Here is a 26,195-nt window from a genome sequence, read left to right on the forward strand (position 1 = left end):
CTGGAAGGAGAGTTTACAGTCTAACCAGACACCTAGGTGTTTGTAGTTGTCCACATATTCTAAGTCCGAACTGTCCAGAGTAGTGATGTTGGACGGGAGGGCAGGTGCAGGCAGCGATCGGTTGAAGAGCATGCATTTAGTTTTACTTGTATTTAAGAGCAATTGGAGGCCACGGAAGGAGAGTTGTATGGCATTGAAGCTCGTCTGGAGGGTTGTTAACACAGTATCCAAAGAAGGGGCAGAAGTATACAGAATGGTGTCGTCTGCGTAGTGGTGGATCAGAGACTCACCAGCAGCAAGAGCGACGTCATTGATGTATACAGAGAAGAGAGTCGGTCCAAGAATTGAACCCTGTGGCACGCCCATAGAGACTGCCAGAGGCCCGGACAACAGGCCCTCCGATTTGACACACTGAACTCTATCAGAGAAGTAGTTGGTGAACCAGGCGAGGCAAACATTTGAGAAACCAAGGCTATCGAGTCTGCCGATGAGCATGTGGTGGTTGACCGAGTCGAAATTCTTGGCCAGGTCAATGAATACGGCTGCACAGTATTGTTTCTTATCGATGGCGGTTAAGATATCGTTTAGGACCTTGAGCGTGGCTGAGGTGCACGCATGACCAGCTCTGAAACCAGATTGCATTGCGGAGAAGGTATGGTGGGATTCGAAATGGTCGGTAATCTGTCTGACCCCCCCCCCCCCTTTGAAGAGGGGCATGACCGCAGCTGCTTTCCAATTTTTGGGAATCTCATACGACACGAGAGGTTGAACAGGCTAGTAATAGGGGTTGCAACAATTTCGGCAGAATTTGAGAAAGAAAGGGTCCAGGTTGTCTAGCCCAGCTGATTTGTAGGGGTCCAGATTTTGCAGCTCTTTCAGAACATCAGCTGACTTGATTTGGGAGAAGGAGAAATGGGGATGGCTTGGGCGAGTTGCTGTGGGGGGTGCAGTGCTGTTGACCGGGGTAGGGGTAGCCAGGTGGAAAGCATGGCCAGCCGTAGAAAAATGTTTATTGAATTTATCGGTGGTGACAGTGTTTCCGATCCTCAGTGCAGTGGGTAGCTGGGAAATGTTGTTCTTGTTCTCCATGGACTTTACAGTGTCCCAGAACTTTTTTGAGTTTGTGTTGCAGGAAGCAAATTTCTGCTTGAAAAAGCTAGCCTTGGCTTTTCTAACTGCCTGTGTATATTGGTTTCTAGCTTCCCTGAAAAGTTGCATATCACGGGAGCTGTTCGATGCTAATGCAGAACGCCATAGGATGTTTTTGTGTTGGTTAAGGGCAGTCAGGTCTGGAGAGAACCAAGGGCTATATCTGTTCCTGGTTCTACATTTATTGAATGGGGCATGCTTATTTAAGATGGTGAGGAAGGCATTTAAAAAAATAATAATAATAACCAGGCATCCTCTACTGACGGAATGAAATCATACCCTGGCCAGGTCGATTAGAAAGGCCTGCTCGCTGAAGGGTTTCAGGGAGCGTTTGATAGTGATGAGTGGAGGTCGTTTGACCGCTGACCCATTATGGATGCAGGCAATGAGGCAGTGATTGCTGAGATCTTGGTTGAAAACAGCAGAGGTGTATTTAGAGGGCAAGTTGATTCGGATGATATCTGAGGGTGTCCGTGTTTACGGCTTTGGGGTGGTACCTGGTAGGTTCATTGATCATTTGTGTGAGGTTGAGGGCATCAAGCTGAGATTGTAAGATGGCTGGGGTTTTAAGCATGTCCCAGTTTAGGTCACCGAGCAGCACGAGCTCTAACGATAGATGGGGGGGCAATCAGTTCACATATGGTGTCCAGAGCACAGCTGGGGGCAGTGCGTGATCTATAGTAGGCGGCAACGGTGAGAGACTTGTTTTTAGAGGTTGATTTTAAAAAAAAAAAAGTAGAAGTTCATTGTTTGGGTACAGACCTGGATAGTGGGACAGAACTCTGCAGGCTATCTTTGCAGTAGATTTCAACACCGCCTCCTTTGGCCGTTCTATCTTGTCTGAAAATGTTGTAGTTAGGGATGGAGATTTCAGAATTTTTGGTGGTCTTCCTAAGCCAGGATTCAGACACGGCTAGAACATCCGGGTTGGCAAAGTTTGCTAAAGCAGTGAATAAAACAATCTTAGGGAGGAGGCTTCTAATGTTAACATGCATTAAACCAAGGCTATTACGGTTACAGAAGTCATCAAAAGAGAGCGCCTGGGGAATAGGAGTGGAGCTAGGCACTGCAGGGCCTGGATTCACCTCTACATCACCAGAGGAACAGAGGAGGAGTAGGATAAGGGTACGGCTAAAAGCAATGAGAATCGGTCGTCTAGAACGTCTGGAACAGAAAGTAAACGTTTCTGGGGGCGATAAAATAGCTTCATGGTATAATGTACAGACAAAGGTATGGTAGGATGTGAATACAGTCGAGGTAAACCTAGGTATTGAGTGATGATGAGAGAGATTGTCTCTAGAAACATCATTGAAACCAGGTGATGTCATCGCATGTGTTGGGAGGTGGAACTTAAAGGTTGGATAAGGTATAATGAGCAGGGCTAGAGGCTTTACAGTGAAATAAGCCAATAAACACTAACCAGAACAGCAATGGACAAGGCATATTGACATTAAGGAGAGGCATGCTTAGTCGAGTGATCATAAGGGTCCAGTGAGTAGTGAGGTTGGTTGGGGTAACGGCGATTCAGACAGCTAGCCGGGCCATTGGTAGCAAGCTAGCTGTTTTTAGCCACCTCGTGCGTTTCCGTCGGTAGATTAGTGGGGTACCGTGTGGTAGAGGGGATCAATCCAAGTGGCAAAATAGATATAGTTATATTGACCCAAGAAAAATTGTCCAATAGACCTATTCAGATAGCAGCCGATAAGACAGCTAGCGATTGGCAGGCCGCAGATGGGCATTCTGGTAACGTCGCGACCGAGGGGCCAGTTGGATAACTCCCTCGGGCAGATAACGTCGGTGTAGTCCAGTCGGCTGGTGGAACTCTTCAGCTGGCTAGCTCCAGAACAATTGATGTTTGCTCCGGGATCGACGTAAGCCAATAGTCACACGGATAGCAGCTAGCTAGCTGCGAGATCCAGGTGTAAATGTCAAGAGCTTGCGGTTGAAATCCGGGGATATGGAGAGAAAAATAGGTCCGGTATGTTCTGGTCTGAGTCGCGTTGTACACAACTGGCAATAGCTTTTCAAGCTAAAGGATAGCAGATGACCACAAACCGTGGTTAGCTGAATACTAACTGTTAAAGGAATTTTACAATTCCTATATGTGTTCATTAACCAATTCAATTAAAATCACTCTGTCTGTTCCTAAGAATTTGTAAGATCCTTATTTGCATAAAATAGACAGAGACCAGTCTACCAAAATTAGGCAATAGCATTTATTCTCGAGAGCGCTGCTCATAGAACCCTGTACAACAATTTATATATCAAATATGACGTCTAAGGTTATAAAATGTATCTCCTCTCGACCAGGACAAAGCAGGTTCAAAAGTTAATTCCAACTCACTAGCACACATACTTGACACACTATATCTGGATTAACTCCTGAAGTCTCACCATAGTTTCTTACCACTTAGCAGACAGTTCCAGATAAGGAAATCCTGGAAGGGCTCTCGCTGTCTTATTTTATCGCCACAAAGTCATAGGTGAGTTGTTTCAAACATAGGTTAATGAGACTCTTTGCTTACTTTAGACACACACATTCCTTCTTCCACAATGGTTATCATTTCCAATTACCCCTTATCCATGCTACATAACCTCTAATACCTAAATGGTTAAGTTTCTGAGTATAATTATTTAATCATTCATGTTAAACCTTGATTAAAATCTCTTAACACTAAGCTTCTATTGTAGATTTCAGATTTGAGGTAAATAATGCTTTTTTTTTCCTTTTCTTTTTGAATTGGTGAGGCATCTGGTTTTCCATCCAGGACCAAGCCAGCAGTGGGATCCAAGGTGGTATGCTGCATGTGACTGACTGTACTTCTGCTCCTCCCCCTGTGTGTTTGCCTGTTGTTGTGGGGTTAGGTAGTGCGCGTGCGACCTAACGATAAGGACGCTAAGATGAAGTACCAGGAGTGCAACAAGATCGTGAAACAGAAAGCCTTCGAGAGAGCCATTGCTAGCGACGAGATGAAGAGATCAGTCGTAGACTCCCTAGACATCGAAAACATGAGTGAGTGGTTTCTCATCTCATATTTTATGATTAATTACTTTAATAAAATATTGGGTATCATAACTGTTGTAAAACTATATATTATCCAGCAGTCATCATTTTAATGTCTAGAAATAATGGGCTACTGCCTGTATACATTGTGCTTCATCGACCCTTCGAGGCTAAGTTACTGTAAAGCTCTTAGTGACAAATGTCTCTGTAAAATGGGCTATATACATTTGATGGTTTAGTTGGTTGATTGATTGTGCCACCATGCAGTGATCGAGGACCAGTACACAGGACCGAAGCTGGAAGAAGGGAAGGTGACAATGAGGTTCATGAAAGAGATGATGGAGTGCTTCAAAGACCAGAAGAAACTGCACAGAAAGTGTGCTTATCAGGTACACATACATTACCTTCAGAAAGTATTCTCATCTGTTGACCTTTTCCACATTTTGTTGTGTTACAGCCTGAATTTAAAATAGATTCAATTGAGATTTTGTGTCACTGACCTACACACAAGACCCCATAATGTCAAAGCGGAATTATGTTTTTAGAAATGTTTACAAATTAATAAAAAATGAGAGGCAGATATACAGTTAAGATCACAAGACAGGAGAATTACGTCATTCACAAGTGATAGGCTAATATTGTCAGACTATTGTTAATTTTAATGTTGTCTTTACATTTGCTAAATAATATCGAGTGCATTCGAAAAGTATTCAGACTTTCAATTTTTCCACATTTTGTTACGTTACAGCCGTATTCTAAAATGTATTAAATAAAGGTTTTTCCTCATCAATCTACACACAATACCCATAATGACAAGGCGAAAACATTTTAGAATTTTTTTTGCAAATTTAAATACCTTATTTACAGAATTATTCAGACCCTTTTGGTATGAGACTTGAAATTGAGCTCAGGTGCATCCTGTTTCCATTGATCATCCTTGAGATGTTTCGACAACTTGATTGGGGTCTACCTGTGGTAAATTCAATTGATTGGACATGATTTTGAAAGGGACGCGCCTGTCTATGTAAGGTCCCACAGTTGATAGTGCATGTCAGAGCAAAAACCAAGCCATGAGGTTGAAGGAATTGTCTGTTGAGCTTCGAGACAGGATTGTGTCAAGGCACAGATCTGGGGAAGGGTACCGAAACATTTCTACAGGATTGAAGGTCCCCAAGAACACAGTGGCCTACATCATTATTAAATGGATGAAGTTTGGAACCACCAAATACTCTTCCTAGCGCTGTCTGCCCGTCCTAACTGAGCAATCGAGGGAGAAGGACTTTGTTCAGGGAGGTGACCAAGGAACCGCTGGTCACTCTGACAGAGTTCTAGAGATGGGAGAACCTTCCAGAAGGACAAACATCTCTGCAGCACCCACCAATCAGGCCAGATGGAAGCCACTCCTCAGTGAAAGGCATGACAACCCACTTGGAGTTTTCCAAAAGGCACCTAAAGGACTCTCAGATCATGAGAAACAAGATTCTCTGGTCTGTTGAAACCAAGATTGAACTCTTTAGCCTGAATGCCAAGCTTCGCTTCTGGAGGAAACCTGGCACCATCTCTACAGTGAAGCATGGTGGTGGCAGCATCATGCTGTGGGGATGTTTTTCAGCGGCAGGGCCGTGGAGACCAGTCAGGATCGAGGGAAAGATGAACAGAGCAAAGTACGGAGAGATCCTTGATGAAAACCTGCTCCATACTGCTCTGGACCTCAGACTGGGGCCAAGGTTCACCTTCCAACAGGACAACGACCCTAAGAACACAGCTATGAGAAAGCAGGATTGGCTTCGGGAAAGTCTCTGAATGGCCCAGCCAGAGCCCGGACTTGAACCCGATCGATCGAATGTCTCTGGAGAGACCTGAAAATAGCTGTGCAGCAACACTCCCCTTCCAACCTGACAGAGCTTGAGAGGATCTGCAGAGAAGGGAGAAACTCCCCAAATACATGTGTTCCAAGCTTGTAGCGTCATTAACAAGAAGACCCGAGGCTGTAATCGCTACCAAAGGTGCTTCAACAAAGTAATGAATAAACGGTCTGAATATTTATTCAAATGTGATATTTCCGCAGTTTTTCTTTTTTTGTATACATTTTCAAAAATTCCTAAACTGTTTTTGCTTTGTCTTTATGGGGTATTGTGTGTAGACTGATGAGGCCAATTGTTCGCCGCCTCAAGGGTCTCCCGGTGACAGCTGGCTGTGACACAGACTGGGATCAAACCCGGGTCTGTCGTGACACCTCAAGCACCGTCGATGCAGTGCCTTAGACCACTGCGCCACTCGGGAGGGCCCTAGTTTACTAAACTTACGCATTGCCCTAAACCTTATGAAATAAAAACCCTTATATAAAACATGTAATCCTGTATTTGTGTTAACTAATAAAATGTATCCTTTCAGATTCTGATCCAAGTCAAAGAACTCTTATCCAAACTACCCAGTCTTATTGAGATCACATTAAAAGAGGTGAGACATCCATGATATTTGTTGACTTCCTGGTATTGCTCTTCCTTCTCTCCTGTCCTGCAATTGTCAAGATGATTATCCCCTTCAGCAGGTGAACTGTCCCTGTGCCTAAACCTGCCTGTCCTCTGTTTTCTCCCCAACAGACAGAAAAGATAACCATTTGTGGCGACACACATGGACAGTTCTACGATCTTATAAACATCTTTGAGCTGAACGGCTTACCCTCTGAGACCAACCCCTATGTATCCTGTTCAGTCACAGCCACAGTGACATGTGCAGTAAACCGTGTGTGTTAGTATTCATTGAAATGTACATTATAACACTTAACAATAGAACACAGCTATTTAATGGAGACTTTGTGGATCGTGGTTCGTTCTCCCTAGAGGTCATCCTGACTCTGTTTGGCTTCAAGCTGCTCCTCCCTGACTCCTTCTACCTCCTCAGAGGTCAGTATTTGGATTTTTGATATTCATTAGGATCCCCATTAGCCGCTACAAAAGCATCAGCTACTCTACCAGGGGTCCACATGAAATATGACATAATGCTTTTTTTGACTAATAATGTACTATTTAAAATGTCTCACACAGCCAACATATCAGTACATACACACCATATCTAGGTCTAATACATGGTACAGTGTAAATTACAATACAATATACACTACCATTCGAAAACATTTGGGTTCACTTGATTTTGAAAGAAAAGTCCATTCGACTGGCAGCTTCATTAAATAGTACCCGCAAAACACCAATCTCAACGTCAACAATGAAGAGGCGACTCCGGGATGCTGGCCCTAGGTAGAGTTGCAAAGAAAAAGCCATATCTCAGACTGGCCAATGAAAATAAAAGATTAAGAGGGGCAAAAGAACACAGACACTAGACAGAGGAACTCTGCCTAGAAGGTCAGCATCCCGGAGTCGCCTCTTCACTGTTGACTTCGAGAGTGGTTTTTTGTGGGTACTATTTTAATGAAGCTGCCAGTTGAGGACTTGTGAGGTGTCTGTTTCTCAAATTAGACACTCCGGGGCCTCTCACTCCTCTTTCTATTCTGGTTAGAGACAGTTTGTTCTGTTGTGTGAAGGGAGTAGTACACAGCGTTGTGTGAGATCTTCAGTTCCTTGGCAATTTATCACATGGAATAGCCTTCATTTCTCAGAACAAGAATAGACGGATGAGTTTCGGAAGAAAGGTATTTGTTTCTGGCCATTTTGAGCCTGAAATCGAACCCACAAATGCTGATGTTCCAGATACTCAACTAGTCTAATGAAGGCCAGTTTTATTGCATCTTTAATCAGGACAACAGTTTTCAGCTGTGTTAATTAACATAATTGCAAAAGGGTTTTCTAATGATCAATTAGCTTTAAAATGATAAACTTGGATTGGCTAACACAACGTCCCATTGGAACACAGGAGTGATGGTTGCTGAAAATGGGCCTCTGTATGCCTATGTAGATATTCCATAAAAAAATTCCAGCTACAATAGTAATTTACAACATTAACAATGTCAGCACTGTATTTTTTATCAATGTGATGTTATTTTAATGGACAAAAATTGAAATGTCCTTGTTTTTGAAAGAAAAGCTAAGTTGCCCCAAACCTTTTAACGATAGTGTTTCTAAAATGGCCGTCTCTCTAAAGTCCCCTTTGTGCAGTAAGGTGTTCTTTTATCATTTTTTTTTATTTGTTTAAATCTATGCTTATTGCTAGCTTGAGTTACCTCTATTTAAAAATGGTGCCTTTCCCAGCCTCTGTTCTGAACCTGGGGACTGGGAAGAGACATCTGGTGTATGTCTTGTACCGATTAGTGTCTAAACTACAGTACCAGTCAAAAGTCCCTTACTAGACGTCCGCGAACATTTGTAAAATTCGAGGACGGCGGCGGGCTATGCACGGGGGCCGGATCTTCCGGGAAGTCATCGAACAAAGTCTCTCGGACATTCGGTTTCCGTTTTATACATTTTTTAAATTTGGGCCATTTTTCCTCTGTCCCGGTAAATCCCACCAGAGGGCGAATAGAATCATATTGAAAATGTACAAAACATCACCAATCACAACGTGGCCTATTTTCCTAAACCCTGTCCTCAACTTTAAAGCCAGCAGAGACTGACATGCATGTTACTGACACTTTCCCTCTGTGTGCGTCTAAGTGCGATAGGTGCTGCTTTATTCTAGACCAACTGCAATTTACCTATGTCCTTCTTTCCCATTTTAGCCACCACTCAACAGAATTTCCATGAGAGAGGCTTCCATTAAAGAAAACCCTCAGTGTTCTATTAGATGGGTAACTTACAATCCATAACACCTAAAAAAACAAACATTCAGCAATAGCTTATGATCAATGACCTCAAAAACTGCATTGAAGTCTAACAGAACAGCTCCCCAATCTTCTATACATTTCTTTCAGCCAATAATTTGTGTCATTGCCGAGCACGAAGAGTGCCCTTCCCTATAAGCATGCTGAAAGTGTTATTTTGTTTTCTGTAAAATAACTTTTTTTTATTTGATCAAACACAATTATTTCCAAAAGTTTGCTAAGCAATTGTAACAGACTGATTGATTGGTCGGCTGTTTGAACCATTAAAGGGTGCTCCTCCCTGATTCCTTCTACCTCCTCAGTGGTCAGTATGCTGCTCCCTGACTCCTTTTACCTCCTCAGTGGTCAGTATGCTCCTCCCTGATTCCTTCTACCTCCTCAGTGGTCAGTATGCTGCTCCCTGACTCCTTTTACCTCCTCAGTGGTCAGTATGCTGCTCCCTGACTCCTTTTACCTCCTCAGTGGTCAGTATGCTCCTCCCTGATTCCTTCTACCTCCTCAGTGGTCAGTATGCTCCTCCCTGATTCCTTCTACCTCCTCAGTGGTCAGTATGCTGTTCCCTGATTCCTTTTTCCTCCTCAGTGGTCAGTATGCTGCTCCCTGACTCCTTTTACCTCCTCAGTAGTCAGTATGCTGCTCCCTGACTCCTACCTCAGTGGTCAGTATGCTGCTCCCTGACTCATCGTACCTCCTCAGTGATCAGTATGCTGCTCCCTGACTCCTACCTCAGTGGTCCGTATGCTGCTCCCTGACTCCTACCTCAGTGGTCAGTATGCTGCTCCCTGACTCATCGTACCTCCTCAGTGGTCAGTATGCTGCTCCCTGACTCCTTCCTCAGTGGTCAGTATGCTGCTCCCTGACTCCTACCTCAGTGGTCAGTATGCTGCTCCCTGACTCCTTCCTCAGTGGTTAGTATGCTGCTCCCTGACTCCTTCCTCAGTGGTCAGTATGCTGCTCCCTGACTCCTTCCTCAGTGGTTAGTATGCTGCTCCCTGACTCCTTCCTCAGTGGTCAGTATGCTGCTCCCTGACTCCTTCCTCAGTGGTCAGTATGCTGCTCCCTGACTCCTACCTCAGTGGTCAGTATGCTGCTCCCTGACTCCTTCCTCAGTGGTTAGTATGCTGCTCCCTGACTCCTTCCTCAGTGGTTAGTATGCTGCTCCCTGACTCCTTCCTCAGTGGTTAGTATGCTGCTCCCTGACTCCTTCCTCAGTGGTCAGTATGCTGCTCCCTGACTCCTTCCTCAGTGGTCAGTATGCTGCTCCCTGACTCCTTCTACCTGCTCTTACATTAATGTTGATAAAAACTGTTGTATGTCAGTGTCTGGTCTTCTATTCCCATGTGTAATTGACTCTTCCCTAAGCCCCGCCCCCCTTGGTTACTGTTGCAACCTTGGTCAACATTTTCCCAGGAAGCCCAATTCCCCTTTCAAACCACTGGAGAAAACACCTCACAATGATCTCAAATGGTATTTTTAATACACAATGAAATGAAACACAGATTACCCCTTGCTGATCAGGAGACTCTTGGGTATGTTGTGGTGGACTGTCATTACAATTGCTTCACAGGAACCTGGTCAAATTAAGTTTGTAGTGTGGCTAGCCACTGGACGGTTCAATGCACTGCATTCAAACTGCTAACTAATTTTGGAGCTTCTCTTAAATTGTTTGTGCATGTCGACAGCAGATGAAAGTTCTATTCCTAATAAGCCAATTTAGCTAGCTAACATGCATTTGGAGAAAAACTAGTTATATTAACTAAGGCTAGCTGGCTACTAGCACTGGCATTGTTTGCAATGAGAGCTAGCTGACCAGCTAGCTAACAAACAATTCAACAGTATAATTTAGGATAAAAAAAACACTTCAACAGGCTGTATTTTATGTATCTAAATATAAGCACTGTTCAATTATTTAGCCATTTTTAAACCATTTATTTTGGGATGAAATCTGTGTTTTTGCCCCCCTGGGCTTCCATGGGTCTGAAATGTAAGCTTGTCTGAGGTGTCTGACTCGACCACAGTTGGTATCCATCAGAGCATTTCCATTATTAATTTTGCCCAAAATTCTGGGGCATGGCTTAGAGAAGGGTAAATTGTATTTTTAACTAATGTCCATATGTTTCTGTGTAACTAGGTAACCACGAGACTGACAACATGAACCAGATGTATGGTTTTGAGGGGGAGGTGAAGGCCAAGTACACCGCTCAGATGTTCACTCTCTTCAGTGAGGTCTTCCAGTGGCTGCCTCTAGCCCAGTGCATCAATGGCAAAGTCCTGGTAGGTAACCCTGACCTGTGACCGCTAATCAATAGCCCAGTGCATCAACGGCAAGCCCTGGTAGGTGATGCTGCATTCATAACCAAGTGGGAAGGTCGTAAATATGAGTTGGTACTTTCATGTTTTGAACTGGGAAATAGGGTTGGGCCATATTACAATATTGGATATCGAAGATGACTGTCCAACATCGTGATGTGACAGACTGTGTATAGAGTATTTCAACTTGTCTGGCATTAAAGAGCTGGCCAGGCAGCCCACAGCAGGGCCATGTCAAGTGGCTTATTCCTTATTCCTGGCTTATTCCTTTGCTATAGCCTGCATAACCAAACAGCCAGAAGCCAAATCTTGCTAATTTTAAATGGCCTTTTAAAAGCATTAAGACAATTTAAAGGTATTGTCCTAAAGTTGCAGCTTTCAAATAGGAACAATTCTGAAAGTCTCTCTCACAGCTTTATTTTGAATTACAAATCATGACTTCCGGCGCCGACAGAGATGGCCGCCTCGCTTCGCGTTCCTAGGAAACTATGCAGTTTTTTGTTTTTTTACGTGTTATTTCTTACATTAGTACCCCAGGTCATCTTAGGTTTCATTACATACAGTCGAGAAGAACTACTGAATATAAGATCAGCGTCAACTCACCATCAGTACGACCAAGAATATGTTTTTCGCGACGCGGATCCTGTGTTCTGCCTTACAAACAGGACAACGGAGTGGATCCTATGCAGCGACCCAAAAAAACGACTCCGAAAGAGAGGGAAACGAGGCGGTCTTCTGGTCAGACTCCGGAGACGGGCACACCGTGCACCACTCCCTAGCATTCTTCTTGCCAATGTCCAGTCTCTTGACAACAAGGTTGATGAAATCCGAGCAAGGGTAGCATTCCAGATGGACATCAGAGACTAACGTCCTTTGCTTCACTGAAACATGGCTCACTGGAGAGACTCTATCCGAAGCGGTGCAGCCAACGGGTTTCTCCACGCATCGCGCTGACAGAAACGAACATCTTTCTGGTAAGAAGAGGGGCGGGGGCGTATGCTTCATGGTTAACGTGATGTGGTGTGATCATAACAACATACAGGTACTTAAGTCCTTCTGTTCACCTGATTTAGAATTCCTCACAATCAAATGTCGACCGCATTATCTACCAAGAGAATTCTCTTCGATTATAATCACAGCCGTATATATTCCCCCCCAAGCAGACACATCGATGGCTCTGAACTAACTTTATTTAACTCTCTGCAAACTGGAAACGATTTATCCGGAGGCTGCATTCATTGTAGCTGGGGATTTTAACAAGGCTAATCTGAAAACAAGACTCCCTAAATTTTATCAGCATATCGATTGCGCAACCAGGGGTGGAAAGACCTTGGATCATTGTTACTCTAACTTCCGCGACGCATATAAGGCCCTGCCCCGCCCCCCTTTCGGAAAAGCTGACCACGACTCCATTTTGTTGATCCCTGCCTACAGACAGAAACTAAAACAAGAGGCTCCCACGCTGAGGTCTGTCCAACGCTGGTCCGACCAAGCTGACTCCACACTCCAAGACTGCTTCCATCACGTGGACTGGGAGATGTTTCGTATTGCGTCAGATAACAACATTGACGAATACGCTGATTCGGTGTGCGAGTTCATTAGAACGTGCGTTGAAGATGTCGTTCCCATAGCAACAATTAAAACATTCCCTAACCAGAAACCGTGGATTGATGGCAGCATTCGTGTGAAACTGAAAGCGCGAACCACTGCTTTTAATCAGGGCAAGGTGTCTGGTAACATGACCGAATACAAACAGTGCAGCTATTCCCTCCGCAAGGCTATCAAACAAGCTAAGCGCCAGTACAGAGACAAAGTAGAATCTCAATTCAACGGCTCAGACACGAGGCATGTGGCAGGGTCTACAGTCAATCACGGACTACAGGAAGAAATCCAGCCCAGTCACGGACCAGGATGTCTTGCTCCCAGGCAGACTAACTTTTTTGCCCGCTTTGAGGACAATACAGTGCCACTGACACGGCCTGCAACGAAAACATGCGGTCTCTCCTTCACTGCAGCCGAGGTGAGTAAGACATTTAAACGTGTTAACCTTCGCAAGGCTGCAGGCCCAGACGGCATCCCCAGCCGCGCCCTCAGAGCATGCGCGGACCAGCTGGCCGGTGTGTTTACGGACATATTCAATCAATCCCTATACCAGTCTGCTGTTCCCACATGCTTCAAGAGGGCCACCATTGTTCCTGTTCCCAAGAAAGCTAAGGTAACTGAGCTAAACGACTACCGCCCCGTAGCACTCACATCCGTCATCATGAAGTGCTTTGAGAGACTAGTCAAGGACCATATCACCTCCACCCTACCTGACACCCTAGACCCACTACAATTTGCTTACCGCCCAAATAGGTCCACAGACGATGCAATCTCAACCACACTGCACACTGCCCTGGACAAGAGGAATACCTATGTGAGAATGCTGTTCATCGACTACAGCTCGGCATTCAACACCATAGTACCCTCCAAGCTCGTCATCAAGCTCGAGACCCTGGGTCTCGACCCCGCCCTGTGCAACTGGGTACTGGACTTCCTGACGGGCCGCCCCCGGGTGGTGAGGGTAGGCAACAACATCTCCTCCCCGCTGATCCTCAACACTGGGGCCCCACAAGGGTGCGTTCTGAGCCCTCTCCTGTACTCCCTGTTCACCCACGACTGCGTGGCCACGCACGCCTCCAACTCAATCATCAAGTTTGCGGACGACACAACAGTGGTAGGCTTGATTACCAACAACGACGAGACGGCCTACAGGGAGGAGGTGAGGGCCCTCGGAGTGTGGTGTCAGGAAAATAACCTCACACTCAACGTCAACAAAACTAAGGAGATGATTGTGGAATTCAGGAAACAGCAGAGGGAACACCCCCCTATCCACATCGATGGAACAGTAGTGGAGAGGGTAGCAAGTTTTAAGTTCCTCGGAATACACATCACAGACAAACTGAATTGGTCCACCCACACAGACAGCATCGTGAAGAAGGCGCAGCAGCGCCTATTCAACCTCAGGAGGCTGAAGAAATTCGGCTTGTCACCAAAAGCACTCACAAACTTCTACAGATGCACAATCGAGAGCATCCTGGCGGGCTGTATCACCGCCTGGTATGGCAACTGCACCGCCCTCAACCGTAAGGCTCTCCAGAGGGTAGTGAGGTCTGCCAACACACTGACACTGACTCAACTCCAGCCACTTTAATAATGGGAATTGATGGGAAATTATGTAAATATATCACTAGCCACTTTAAACAATGCTACCTTATATAATGTTACTTACCCTACATTATTCATCTCATATGCATACGTATATACTGTACTCTATATCATCGACTGTATCCTTATGTAATACATGTATCACTAGCCACTTTAAACTATGCCACTTTGTTTACATACTCATCTCATTTGTACATACTGTACTCGATACCATCTACTGTATCTTGCCTATGCTGCTCTGTACCATCACTCATTCATATATCCTTATGTACATATTCCTTATCCCCTTACACTGTGTACAAGACAGTAGTTTTGGAATTGTTAGTTAGATTACTTGTTATTACTGCATTGTCGGAACTAGAAGCACAAGCATTTCGCTACACTCGCATTAACATCTGCTAACCATGTGTATGTGACAAATACAATTTGATTTGATTTGAAATATTACAGGCAACAAGAAGTGGAATTGAGGAAACAATATGAAGACATCTGGAAAGATTTGTCCAAAGAATAAAGCTGAGCAAAGCTTATTAAAGAACAACATGTATAGTTGGCCTGTTTCCATTATTAACAGAATCATAAAACACAGGACGAGATGTTAAAAACTGTCCATTGTGCCAATAGATGGAATGCACTCACATGAGATTTGCCGTGATGTTGACAGAGTGTCATGGGAGGTTTATTTCTTAGACTGGGTTAAGATGTCAATTTTGGGACACGTCCTCAGTGTGCCTTCGAATCAGTGGGTGTTTCGGCCTTTAATCACTAAACACCCTCATCAAAGGTGGCCAGCTAAAGGGTGATCAAGCCTTACCTTGTGTCCCATGCCCAATTAAGATTTCCCACGGGACTATGCAAGGCAGGGGCGTCCTCTTCCCTGAGCCAGCTCTACAGCTGACCGCATACCTCACATGCCCTCAAGTTGGAGGGATCTGAATTGGGTTCTCAGGTGGGGGTAGGGGGTCAGTTATAGCCCAGCAAGGGTCCTTCCGTTTGATCCAGATCCACTGGCTGCCTCTTTCAGCTGCTTGAGAAACTGCTCTGACGGTCTGCCGCACAGCCTGTCCATGGATTCCAAGTTCTTTCAGCAACCTGATGGTGGAAGAAGCCACAAATCCTCTGCATCCCACTTCAACTAGCTATACTTTTGCATTCCAGCCACACTGAGTTGCATCTGCTGCCAACTCTGTGTAACGCAGTTTCTTACGCTCGTGGGCCTTTTCAACGCCCACGGGACTGTGAGCTCTATGATGTACACAGCCTTTTGTGAAGGGGACAAGAATACCATGTCTGGCCTAAGGTTGGTAGAAGCAATGTCAAGTGGAAAAATGAGTTGCTGGCCAATATCAACAAGCATCTTCCAGTCCCGTGCCATGGCTAGGTGTCCAGTTTCTGGCTTCTTAGGAGGATGCTTGGGCCTTTTCTGTCCCTCACGGTTTTGACGGGATTGCTTGTTTTTGGAGGTAATGAATTGGTTGCACTCCTCTTGGTCTCAAGTGCTGCAGCCAGGCTCTGTAGGACCTGATTGTGCCTCCAGGTGTAGCGGCCTGGAGCTGGGCAGAGGGGGCAGGTCGAGTCCTCGCCATACCATTGATGTAGGTTTTTTGGTGATGGAAGCACATAAACAGCTCTTATGATGAAGCTGATGTTGCTTGCCTCCATTTGCCAAAGCTCACTCTAGTTGATCTTTCTCCTCTCCAGGCCTTCCCACTGCGCCCATTGCCCTTGTTTAGCAAGAGAAACAGCCTTTGCACTTCTTGCCGTCTCCTCCTGTCTGCGAACCTCCCCGACCACCAGCTTCCTGCGTTCAGATGTTGTTGCCTTATGGAATGTTGGTTTGCTTGCTGCCAGGCCAAAGCCTCCTCTTCCATGCTGGATATTCCCCACAATGTCTTGGTGTCTCTGGGCTGATGTGGCTTGCTGCACAGCCTTGGATGATGTCCATTTCCGTCCAGTTTGTAGGGAGGTGCAGCCTTGCTAATGGTCTGGTCTTTGGAGTCCTTCAATGTCATCTGAAGTCTTACTTTAGAGCACTTATACTCCTCCATTAGACTTGTAAGAGGTAGTTCAAGGACCCCTTTGCCATAGAGGCATAGAGGTTACTCAGGCATTGTGGGACACCCAGCCATTTCTTCACGTATGAGGTAATGGTTCGCGCCATCTTCTCCACTGTTGTTATTGGGACTTCTTAGACGGTGAGTGGCCACATTACCCGGGGGAGAAGTCCAAACTGTAGGCACCAAAGCTTGAGCTTCCCAGGCAGTAGTGTCTTGTTGATGTTCTCAAGACCGTCGGCGATGTCCTGCCTTACTTGCTGCACTTGATCTTTATCCCAGAGGCTTTCGTTGTACCATCTACCCAGGCTCTTGACGGGTTGCTCAGACACCGTTGGTCTCGGGTCATCTCCAATGCAGAACCTCACATCTTTAAGCTGTCCCTTGACTATGGAGATGCTTCGAGATTTGCTTGGCTTGATTTTCATCCGGGCCCCCTTGATGTTATCCTGCAGTTTTGTAAGTAGCCGCCTGGTGCATGCTGCAGTGGTGGTCAGTGTAGTCATGTCATCCATGTATTCTCGGATTGGTGGGAGATGGAGCCCTTCCTTAGTTCTCTCACCGCCGACCACCCATCTCAATGCCCTGATGATGACTTCCATGGCCATAGTGAAGGCCAGAGGTGAACTTGTACAGCCTGCCATTATGCCAACTTCCAAGCACTGCCATGTTGTTGTGAAGTCAGGTGTTGTGAAACACAATGTAGGCTACAACCTACCTACAACATACAGATGCCAAGACCTAATAAGAGAGGAGGATTATGTAAAAATGCATATCAATTAATAATGATCCAGTTCTGGGGAGAGCAGAGTTGTGTGCTCTGCAGCCGGGCCCCTGATGATTTACAACTCAACGCACAGCCAGTGAGGCTACTTGCCCAAATAAACAGATTTGGCTCCAAAATATATTTTGTCATGATTCCTCTCGTCCCTCCCAAGCTTACGATAGCGCTCCTTTTTAGCTGTCTCCTTTTGTCATCTTTTTAAAAAACAACCATTTAAAAAGGGGCCATGGTATTTCAGTGTTTTTATGGGTACTTTATTACCATAGAACCCTCATTTTATTTTTTAAGTCGGTTAAGAACAAATTCTTACTTACAATAACCCGGACAACACTGGGCCAATTGTGCGCCGCCCTATGGGACTCCCAATCACAGGCGGATGTGATACAGCCTGGATTTGAACCTGGGACTGTAGTGATGCCTCTTGCACTGAGACGCAGTGCCTTAGGGTTAGGGCCACTCGGGAGCCCAGTGAAATACTGTCAAACATGAAGGCTTTTGATTGTTTTGCTCTTTTTTTTTTTTTTTACCATTTATTTACCAAGATAAAGCAATGCAGTGTGACAAAAACAACAGAGTTACACATAAACAAACATACAGTCAATAACACAATAAGAAAATCTATGTACAGTGTGTGCAAATGTAGAAGAGTAGGGAGGTAAGGCAATAAATAGGCCATAGAGACTAAATAATTACAATTTAGCATTAACCATAAGTATCTCAAGCTGCTTTCTCTTAATACAATAAATGTAACAACCATTTGTATTTTGTTCTTAAACAACTGCTGAAGATGCTGCCATGCTTGCTGTCTTTTTTGTTGACAAATGACATCGGAGAGCTGCAAGTGGTAAACTTGTTGGATGATAAAGCAGTTTCTCACTAGTAATCACCAGTTGGAGGGCCGTTCAAGTGAATTTTTCCCTGACCCCTAACCTTTGGCACAATGCATCAACGGCAAAGTCCTGGGCCTTTTCTCATTTGGGCAAAGGTCCGTCCGTCTTTCCTCCGTGACTCGGAAACAGATAGTAATCCAATAGTCAAGAAGCGTGTCAATTTGTTAGTAGGTGAAGGGCAGATTCCTCCCCTCATCGAGGATAGGAGTCCTTCACACCCCCTTTGAAGCAGTTGTTTTCTCACATACCTTATCAACTGGGAAGAATCTCAATTGCATACTCCTGGCGTCCTCTCTACTCGCCTCCTTCTCAAAACCCATTAAATGAGAAAGCCAATGGTCCCTCAGAACCTCTCTATTGAAAAGGAGGGTTGAGGAGTATGCAATTGAGATTCTACCCTGGTAGGTAACCTTGACCTCTAACCTCCGACACCTAATCTCTGGCACAGTGTAACAACAGTCATCGTAGGTTCCCTGTTAGGCTTCCAGTGGTACAACTGGACATGGTAGGTTCCCTGTTAGGCTTCCAGTGGTACAACTGGACATGGTAGGTTCCCTGTTAGGCTTCCAGTGGTACAACTGGACATGGTAGGTTCCCTGTTAGGCTTCCAGTGGTACAACTGGACATGGTAGGTTCCCTGTTAGGCTTCCAGTGGTACAACTGGACATTTGAAGACTGTTATCTATAGTTGTGTTGTCTGTGCCAGGTGATGCACGGGGGGCTCTTCAGTGAGGACGGAGTGACATTGGATGATCTGAAGAAGATCGACAGGAACAGACAGCCCCCCGACTCTGGTAAAATCAATCAATGAATCAATATCTTTATCAATATCTTTATTGTCCTCTTTAGGACCAAGGAATAAGTTTGTTTGTTGTTTTCTTCAGGTCCTATGTGTGATCTTCTCTGGTCAGATCCACAGCCACAGGTTTGGTGTTTCCTTGCACCACACTCGAAATACACTCTGTCATCAACAATAATCTGCTTCAAATAGAGGACATCATGCAGTACTGTTATCTACTTTCTCTCCTCCCCTCCATCTGTCTCAGAATGGCCGGTGTGTGTCTAAGCGAGGTGTGAGCTGTCAGTTTGGGCCGGATGTCACCGAGCGGTTCCTTGACCAGAACAATCTGGATTACATCGTCCGCAGTCACGAGGTCAAGGCAGAGGGTTATGAGGTCACACACTCAGGGAAGTGCATCACAGTCTTCTCAGCGCCCAACTACTGGTAACTATGGCAACAGACTCACTATGCAATCCAATTTTAGTGATTCCATCTGCATTGCCATATTTAAAATAAAAACGTATATTGTAAGACTTTCAAATGCCATCCCTCTCTAAAGCCTTAGTTTAAGATGACAGTAACAGTATTCTCTTCCTCCTCTCCTCTCTCTCTCTCTCTCTCTCCCTCCCTTCCACCTCTCTTTCCCTCCCTTCCACCTCTTTCCCTCCCTTCCACCTCTCTTTCCCTCCCTTCCACCTCTTTCCCTCCCTTCCACCTCTCTTTCCCTCCCTTCCACATCTCTCTCTCTCTCTCTCCCCCATCCACCTCTCTCTCTCTCTCTCTCTCTCTCTCTCTCTCTCCCCTATCCACCTCTCTCTCTCTCTCCCCCATCCACCTCTCTCTCTCTCTCCCCCATCCACCTCTCTCTCTCTCTCCCCCATCCACCTCTCTCTCTCTCTCCCCCATCCACCTCTCTCTCTCTCTCCCCCATCCACCTCTCTCTCTCTCTCCCCCATCCATCTCTCTCTCTCTCCCCCATCCATCTCTCTCTCTCTCTCCCCCATCCACCTCTCTCTCTCTCTCCCCCCCATCCACCTCTCTCTCCCCCCCCCCATCCACCTCTCTCTCTCCCCCCCATCCACCTCTCTCTCTCTCCCCCCCATCCACCTCTCTCTCTCTCTCCCCCCCATCCACCTCTCTCTCTCTCTCCCCCCCATCCACCTCTCTCTCTCTCTCTCTCTCTCCCCCATCCACCTCTCTCTCTCCCCCATCCACCTCTCTCTTTCACTCTCCCTCCCATCCACCTCTCTCTCTTTCACTCTCCCTCCCATCCACCTCTCTCTTTCTCTCTCCCTCCCATCCACCTCTCTCTCCCTCCCATCCACCTCTCTCTCTCCCCCATCCACCTCTCTCTTTCACTCTCCCTCCCATCCACCTCTCTCTCTTTCACTCTCCCTCCCATCCACCTCTCTCTCTTTCACTCTCCCTCCCATCCACCTCTCTCTTTCTCTCTCCCTCCCATCCACCTCTCTCTCCCTCCCATCCACCTCTCTCTCTCCCTCCCATCCACCTCTCTCTCTCTCCCCATCCACCTCTCTCTCTCTCTCCCCCATCCACCTCTCTCTCTCTCTCTCTCCCCCATCCACCTCTCTCTCTCTCCCCCATCCACCTCTCTCTCTCTCTCTCTCTCCCATCCACCTCTCTCTCTCTCTCCCCCATCCAACTCTCTCTCTCTCTCCCCCATCCACCTCTCTCTCTCTCTCCCCCATCCACCTCTCTCTCTCTCTCCCCCATCCACCTCTCTCTCTCTCTCCCCCATCCACCTCTCTGTCTCTCTCTCCCCCATCCACCTCTCTCTCTCTCTCTCCCCCATCCACCTCTCTCTCTCTCTCTCTCCCATCCACCTCTCTCTCTCTCTCTCTCTCCCATCCACCTCTCTCTCTCTCTCTCTCCCATCCACCTCTCTCTCTCTCTCTCTCCCATCCACCTCTCTCTCTCTCCCATCCACCTCTCTCTCTCTCTCTCTCTCCCATCCACCTCTCTCTCTCTCTCTCTCTCTCCCATCCACCTCTCTCTCTCTCTCTCTCTCCCATCCACCTCTCTCTCTCTCTCCCATCCACCTCTCTCTCTCTCTCTCTCCCTCCCATCCACCTCTCTCTTTCTCTCTCCCATCCACCTCTCTCTCTCTCTCATGCACCTCTCTCTCTCTCCCATCCACCTCTCTCTCTCTCTCTCTCCCTCCCATCCACCTCTCTCTCTTTCTCTCTCCCATCCACCTCTCTCTCTCTCTCTCTCCCTCCCATCCACCTCTCTCTCTCCCTCTCATCCACCTCTCTCTCTCTCTCTCCCTCTCATCCACCTCTCTCTCTCTCTCCCTCTCATCCACCTCTCTCTCTCCCTCTCATCCACCTCTCTCTCCCTCTCATCCACCTCTCTCTCTCCCTCTCATCCACCTCTCTCTCTCCCTCCCATCCACCTCTCTCTCTCTCTCTCTCCCTCCCATCCACCTCTCTCTTTCTCTCTCCCATCCACCTCTCTCTCTCTCTCATGCACCTCTCTCTCTCTCCCATCCACCTCTCTCTCTCTCTCTCTCCCTCCCATCCACCTCTCTCTCTTTCTCTCTCCCATCCACCTCTCTCTCTCTCTCTCTCCCTCCCATCCACCTCTCTCTCTCCCTCTCATCCACCTCTCTCTCTCTCTCTCCCTCTCATCCACCTCTCTCTCTCTCTCTCCCTCTCATCCACCTCTCTCTCTCCCTCTCATCCACCTCTCTCTCCCTCTCATCCACCTCTCTCTCTCCCTCTCATCCACCTCTCTCTCTCCCTCTCATCCACCTCTCCCATTCACCCCTCTCTCTCTCGCCCTCCCATCCACCACCACAGTGATCAGATGTGTAACAAAGGAGCGTACATCCATCTCAGTGGATCAGACCTCAAACCACAGTTTCACCAGTTCACTGCTGTGGTCAGTACATCCATTATATATGATATGTCCTTACTGTGAGCCAGTCCAAACTAACCCAGTTCACTGCTGTGGTCAGTACATCTCCTTACTATCATGAACCTCTCTCTCGTGCTCTCTGTCTCTATCTCTTTCCCCTCCACAGCCTCATCCGAATGTGAAGCCCATGGCGTACGCCAACTCCCTGATGCAGATGGGGATGATGTAGAGGCCAAGCCCAAGTCACTCAGTCTGACCCCTGACCCTGGCCAACAACATGCCCTTGTCTACTGGTCCATACTGTGCTCCATGGGATCTCTCTCGCCCAGCCATGCCTGAGTAGCTCCCTTCCCCTTGGCCCAAACTCTTTGATCTCTGTAGTGATGGAGCTTTCACCATATGGCTGTCACATTACTGCTCTGCAGAAATCAAAGGGTTATTGTTAAGGGGAAGAAATGGGAAGTGAATTGTGTCCAGTTCCGATAATCCCTACTGTTTCTTTCAGAGTATCCAACATGGTAGGGTCATGGTATTTAAGGTAGGAAGAGACATGGTAGGGTCATGGTATTTAAGGTAGGAAGAGACAACACGGTAGGGTCATGGTATTTAAGGCAGGAAGAGACAACATGGTATTTAAGGCAGGAAGAGACAACATGGTAGGGTCATGGTATTTAAGGCAGGAAGAGACAACATGGTAGGGTCATGGTATTTAAGGTAGGAAGAGACAACATGGTAGGGTCATGGTATTTAAGGCAGGAAGAGACAACATGGTATTTAAGGCAGGAAGAGACAACATGGTAGGGTCATGGTATTTAAGGCAGGAAGAGACAACATGGTAGGGTCATGGTATTTAAGGTAGGAAGAGACAACATGGTATTTAAGGCAGGAAGAGACAACATGATATTTAAGGCAGGAAGAGACAACATGGTATTTAAGGCAGGAAGAGACAACATGGTATTTAAGGCAGGAAGAGACAACATGGTATTTAAGGTAGGAAGAGACAACATGGTAGGGTCGTGGTATTTAAGGTAGGAAGAGACAACATGGTAGGGTCGTGGTATTTAAGGTAGGAAGAGACAACATGGTAGGGTCATGGTATTTAAGGTAGGAAGAGACAACATGGTAGGGTCATGGTATTTAAGGCAGGAAGAGACAACATGGTATTTAAGGTAGGAAGAGACAACATGGTAGGGTCATGGTATTTAAGGTAGGAAGAGACAACATGGTAGGGTCATGGTATTTAAGGCAGGAAGAGACAACATGGTAGGGTCATGGTATTTAAGGTTGGAAGAGACAACATGATATTTAAGGCAGGAAGAGACAACATGGTATTTAAGGCAGGAAGAGACAACATGGTAGGGTCATGGTATTTAAGGCAGGAAGAGACAACATGATATTTAAGGCAGGAAGAGACAACATGGTATTTAAGGCAGGAAGAGACAACATGGTATTTAAGGCAGGAAGAGACAACATGGTAGGGTCATGGTATTTAAGGCAGGAAGAGACAACATGGTAGGGTCATGGTATTTAAGGTAGGAAGAGACAACATGGTAGGGTCGTGGTATTTAAGGTAGGAAGAGACAACATGGTAGGGTCGTGGTATTTAAGGTAGGAAGAGACAACATGGTAGGGTCATGGTATTTAAGGTAGGAAGAGACAACATGGTAGGGTCATGGTATTTAAGGTAGGAAGAGACAACATGGTAGGGTCGTGGTATTTAAGGTAGGAAGAGACAACATGGTAGGGTCGTGGTATTTAAGGTAGGAAGAGACAACATGGTAGGGTCATGGTATTTAAGGTAGGAAGAGACAACATGGTAGGGTCATGGTATTTAAGGCAGGAAGAGACAACATGGTATTTAAGGTAGGAAGAGACAACATGGTAGGGTCATGGTATTTAAGGCAGGAAGAGACAACATGGTAGGGTCATGGTATTTAAGGTTGGAAGAGACAACATGATATTTAAGGCAGGAAGAGACAACATGGTATTTAAGGCAGGAAGAGACAACATGGTAGGGTCATGGTATTTAAGGCAGGAAGAGACAACATGATATTTAAGGCAGGAAGAGACAACATGGTATTTAAGGCAGGAAGAGACAACATGGTATTTAAGGCAGGAAGAGACAACATGGTATTTAAGGCAGGAAGAGACAACATGGTAGGGTCATGGTATTTAAGACAGGAAGAGACAACATGGTAGGGTCATGGTATTTAAGGTAGGAAGAGACAACATGGTAGGGTCGTGGTATTTAAGGTAGGAAGAGACAACATGGTAGGGTCGTGGTATTTAAGGTAGGAAGAGACAACATGGTAGGGTCATGGTATTTAAGGTAGGAAGAGACAACATGGTATTTAAGGTAGGAAGAGACAACATGGTAGGGTCATGGTATTTAAGGTAGGAAGAGACAACATGGTAGGGTCATGGTATTTAAGGCAGGAAGAGACAACATGGCAGGGTCATGGTATTTAAGGTTGGAAGAGACAACATGATATTTAAGGCAGGAAGAGACAACATGGTATTTAAGGCAGGAAGAGACAACATGGTAGGGTCATGGTATTTAAGGCAGGAAGAGACAACATGATATTTAAGGCAGGAAGAGACAACATGGTATTTAAGGCAGGAAGAGACAACATGGTATTTAAGGCAGGAAGAGACAACATGGTATTTAAGGCAGGAAGAGACAACATGGTAGGGTCATGGCCAATAGCCAAATCGTGGCTATTGATAACCAACCATAACCAACCACCCCTGCCAGTTTGGTGTTGAAGCATCCATTATGGAGCTGCTGGGTTTGTGGTGATTAGACTGGTTAATCATACTGTACCTAACCTTAACCATACTGTATGTGGGGAGGATGGCTCAATACTGGCTCTGACCCTAATCATACTGTATCATAATGGCTGGAATGGAGTCAATGGAATGGTACCAAACACGTGGTTGATACCATTCCATTGATGCCATTATTATGAGCCATCCTCCCATCAGCAGCCTCCATGGTACAGTTTTGATACTGTATGGAGCTCGTTTGTACCAAAGAATTGGAATGATCCGCGCTGTCACAGCAGTAAAACTGTTCTGCTACTGTAAAACATACTGTTGCTTGACCTACTGTTCGGTTTATAGTGTCTCTGGTTGGGTTGTGAGAGCAATATGTGCTACAGTATTGGAACATAGTTTTATTAAAGTCTTTTTTTACAGTAGAAAATGTAGCTATGATTCCATCTTCAGGAGAAAACATGAGCCTGGTTATTTGACTCCAGTCTCACTCTGCACGGTGCTGTTCATTCCTACTAGTCAGATGGTTTAGACGCATGCTATACATGTATGTTGTTTTTCACATTCAACAAAGCTGATCCTTGTTCTGTTGTTTTGCACTACTGCACCTTTTCTCTACCTGTTGCTGCTCTCCATGTTAACTCTTCAGCTCAGCCCGTCAGTCTCCTGGTAGCTCCTGCACAACCCCTCTTCTCTCCCAACCTGCTTTGCTACAAGGCCAACCACTGGTGTGATTCTCCAACCTGCTCCACTGTTAGTCTACCAGTGACTTTGCCCATTTGCAGATGTTTGGCTCAGATTTCCAGACACCAAGCGCCCAGCTGCCGTGTCCCTTCAACTTTTTAGATCATTCTATACACTGAAGTGTATGTGTGTGTGTGTGTGTGTGTGTGTGTGTATATGTATATAAGGTATATATATATATAAAAATGTAAAATACATTCTGTGTACATGTTTGGGGAAAAAAAGTTATTGAATAAACTTTCAGTCCAATGATTTTGAATGCCATATTTGTTGTTGTTGAAATGTCAGGACACAGGGTCTGCATCCGGACACTAGAGGGCAGCAATGTTCTGTTTCGAGTCAAGAAACTGTCCCACTTTAATGAAATTACCAATATATTTGCTGATGCAGCCATGTATAGTTTATTACATGTCCATTGGGTATTTAGACATGAACCAACAAAGGGTTATTACCCTGGTGTGCCTCAACATCTACCAACTGCCCAGTATAGTTCATTACCATGGTGTGTTTGACATATACCGTGTGTAGTTTATCACCAGTCCATGGTGTGTTTGACATATACCAAAAGCTACGTATAGTTTAACCAGTCCATGGTGTGTTTTGACATATACCAAAAGCTATGTATAGTTTATAACCAGTCCATGGTGTGTTTTGACATATACCAACAGCTATGTATAGTTTATAACCAGTCCATGGTGTGTTTTGACATATACCAACAGCTATCTATAGTTTATAACCAGTCCATGGTGTGTTTTGACATATACCAAAAGCTATGTATAGTTTATAACCAGTCCATGGTGTGTTTTGACATATACCAACAGCTATCTATAGTTTATAACCAGT

The 26,195-nt window shown here is 45.7% G+C and overlaps 1 protein-coding gene across 4 annotated transcripts in view; it reads left to right on the top strand.

Annotated features, from left to right (window-relative positions):
• LOC110508131 (serine/threonine-protein phosphatase 5) overlaps positions 1-25,604 on the top strand; it is a 36,752-nt gene extending 11,148 nt beyond the window's left edge. For 3 of the 4 annotated variants that reach the window (XM_090224055.1, XM_090224056.1, XM_090224057.1), the window contains 11 exons: positions 4,015-4,162; positions 4,421-4,542; positions 6,548-6,613; positions 6,757-6,855; positions 6,954-7,059; positions 11,059-11,201; positions 18,879-18,966; positions 19,057-19,097; positions 19,219-19,397; positions 21,776-21,857; positions 22,000-25,604. In XM_090224055.1, the coding sequence (XP_090080181.1) occupies positions 4,015-4,162; positions 4,421-4,542; positions 6,548-6,613; positions 6,757-6,855; positions 6,954-7,059; positions 11,059-11,201; positions 18,879-18,966; positions 19,057-19,097; positions 19,219-19,397; positions 21,776-21,857; positions 22,000-22,062 (1,137 nt within the window). In that variant the 3' untranslated portion in view covers positions 22,063-25,604. The remainder of the gene's footprint in view (positions 1-4,014; positions 4,163-4,420; positions 4,543-6,547; positions 6,614-6,756; positions 6,856-6,953; positions 7,060-11,058; positions 11,202-18,878; positions 18,967-19,056; positions 19,098-19,218; positions 19,398-21,775; positions 21,858-21,999) is intronic. The other variant, XR_016492537.1, reaches the window with a different exon arrangement.
• Positions 25,605-26,195: the final 591 nt, after the last annotated feature.

This window comes from Oncorhynchus mykiss, chromosome 27 (genome assembly GCF_057628025.1).
Source record: "Oncorhynchus mykiss isolate SJ-2025 chromosome 27, ASM5762802v1, whole genome shotgun sequence".
In the NCBI taxonomy this organism is placed as follows: Eukaryota; Metazoa; Chordata; class Actinopteri; order Salmoniformes; family Salmonidae; genus Oncorhynchus; species Oncorhynchus mykiss.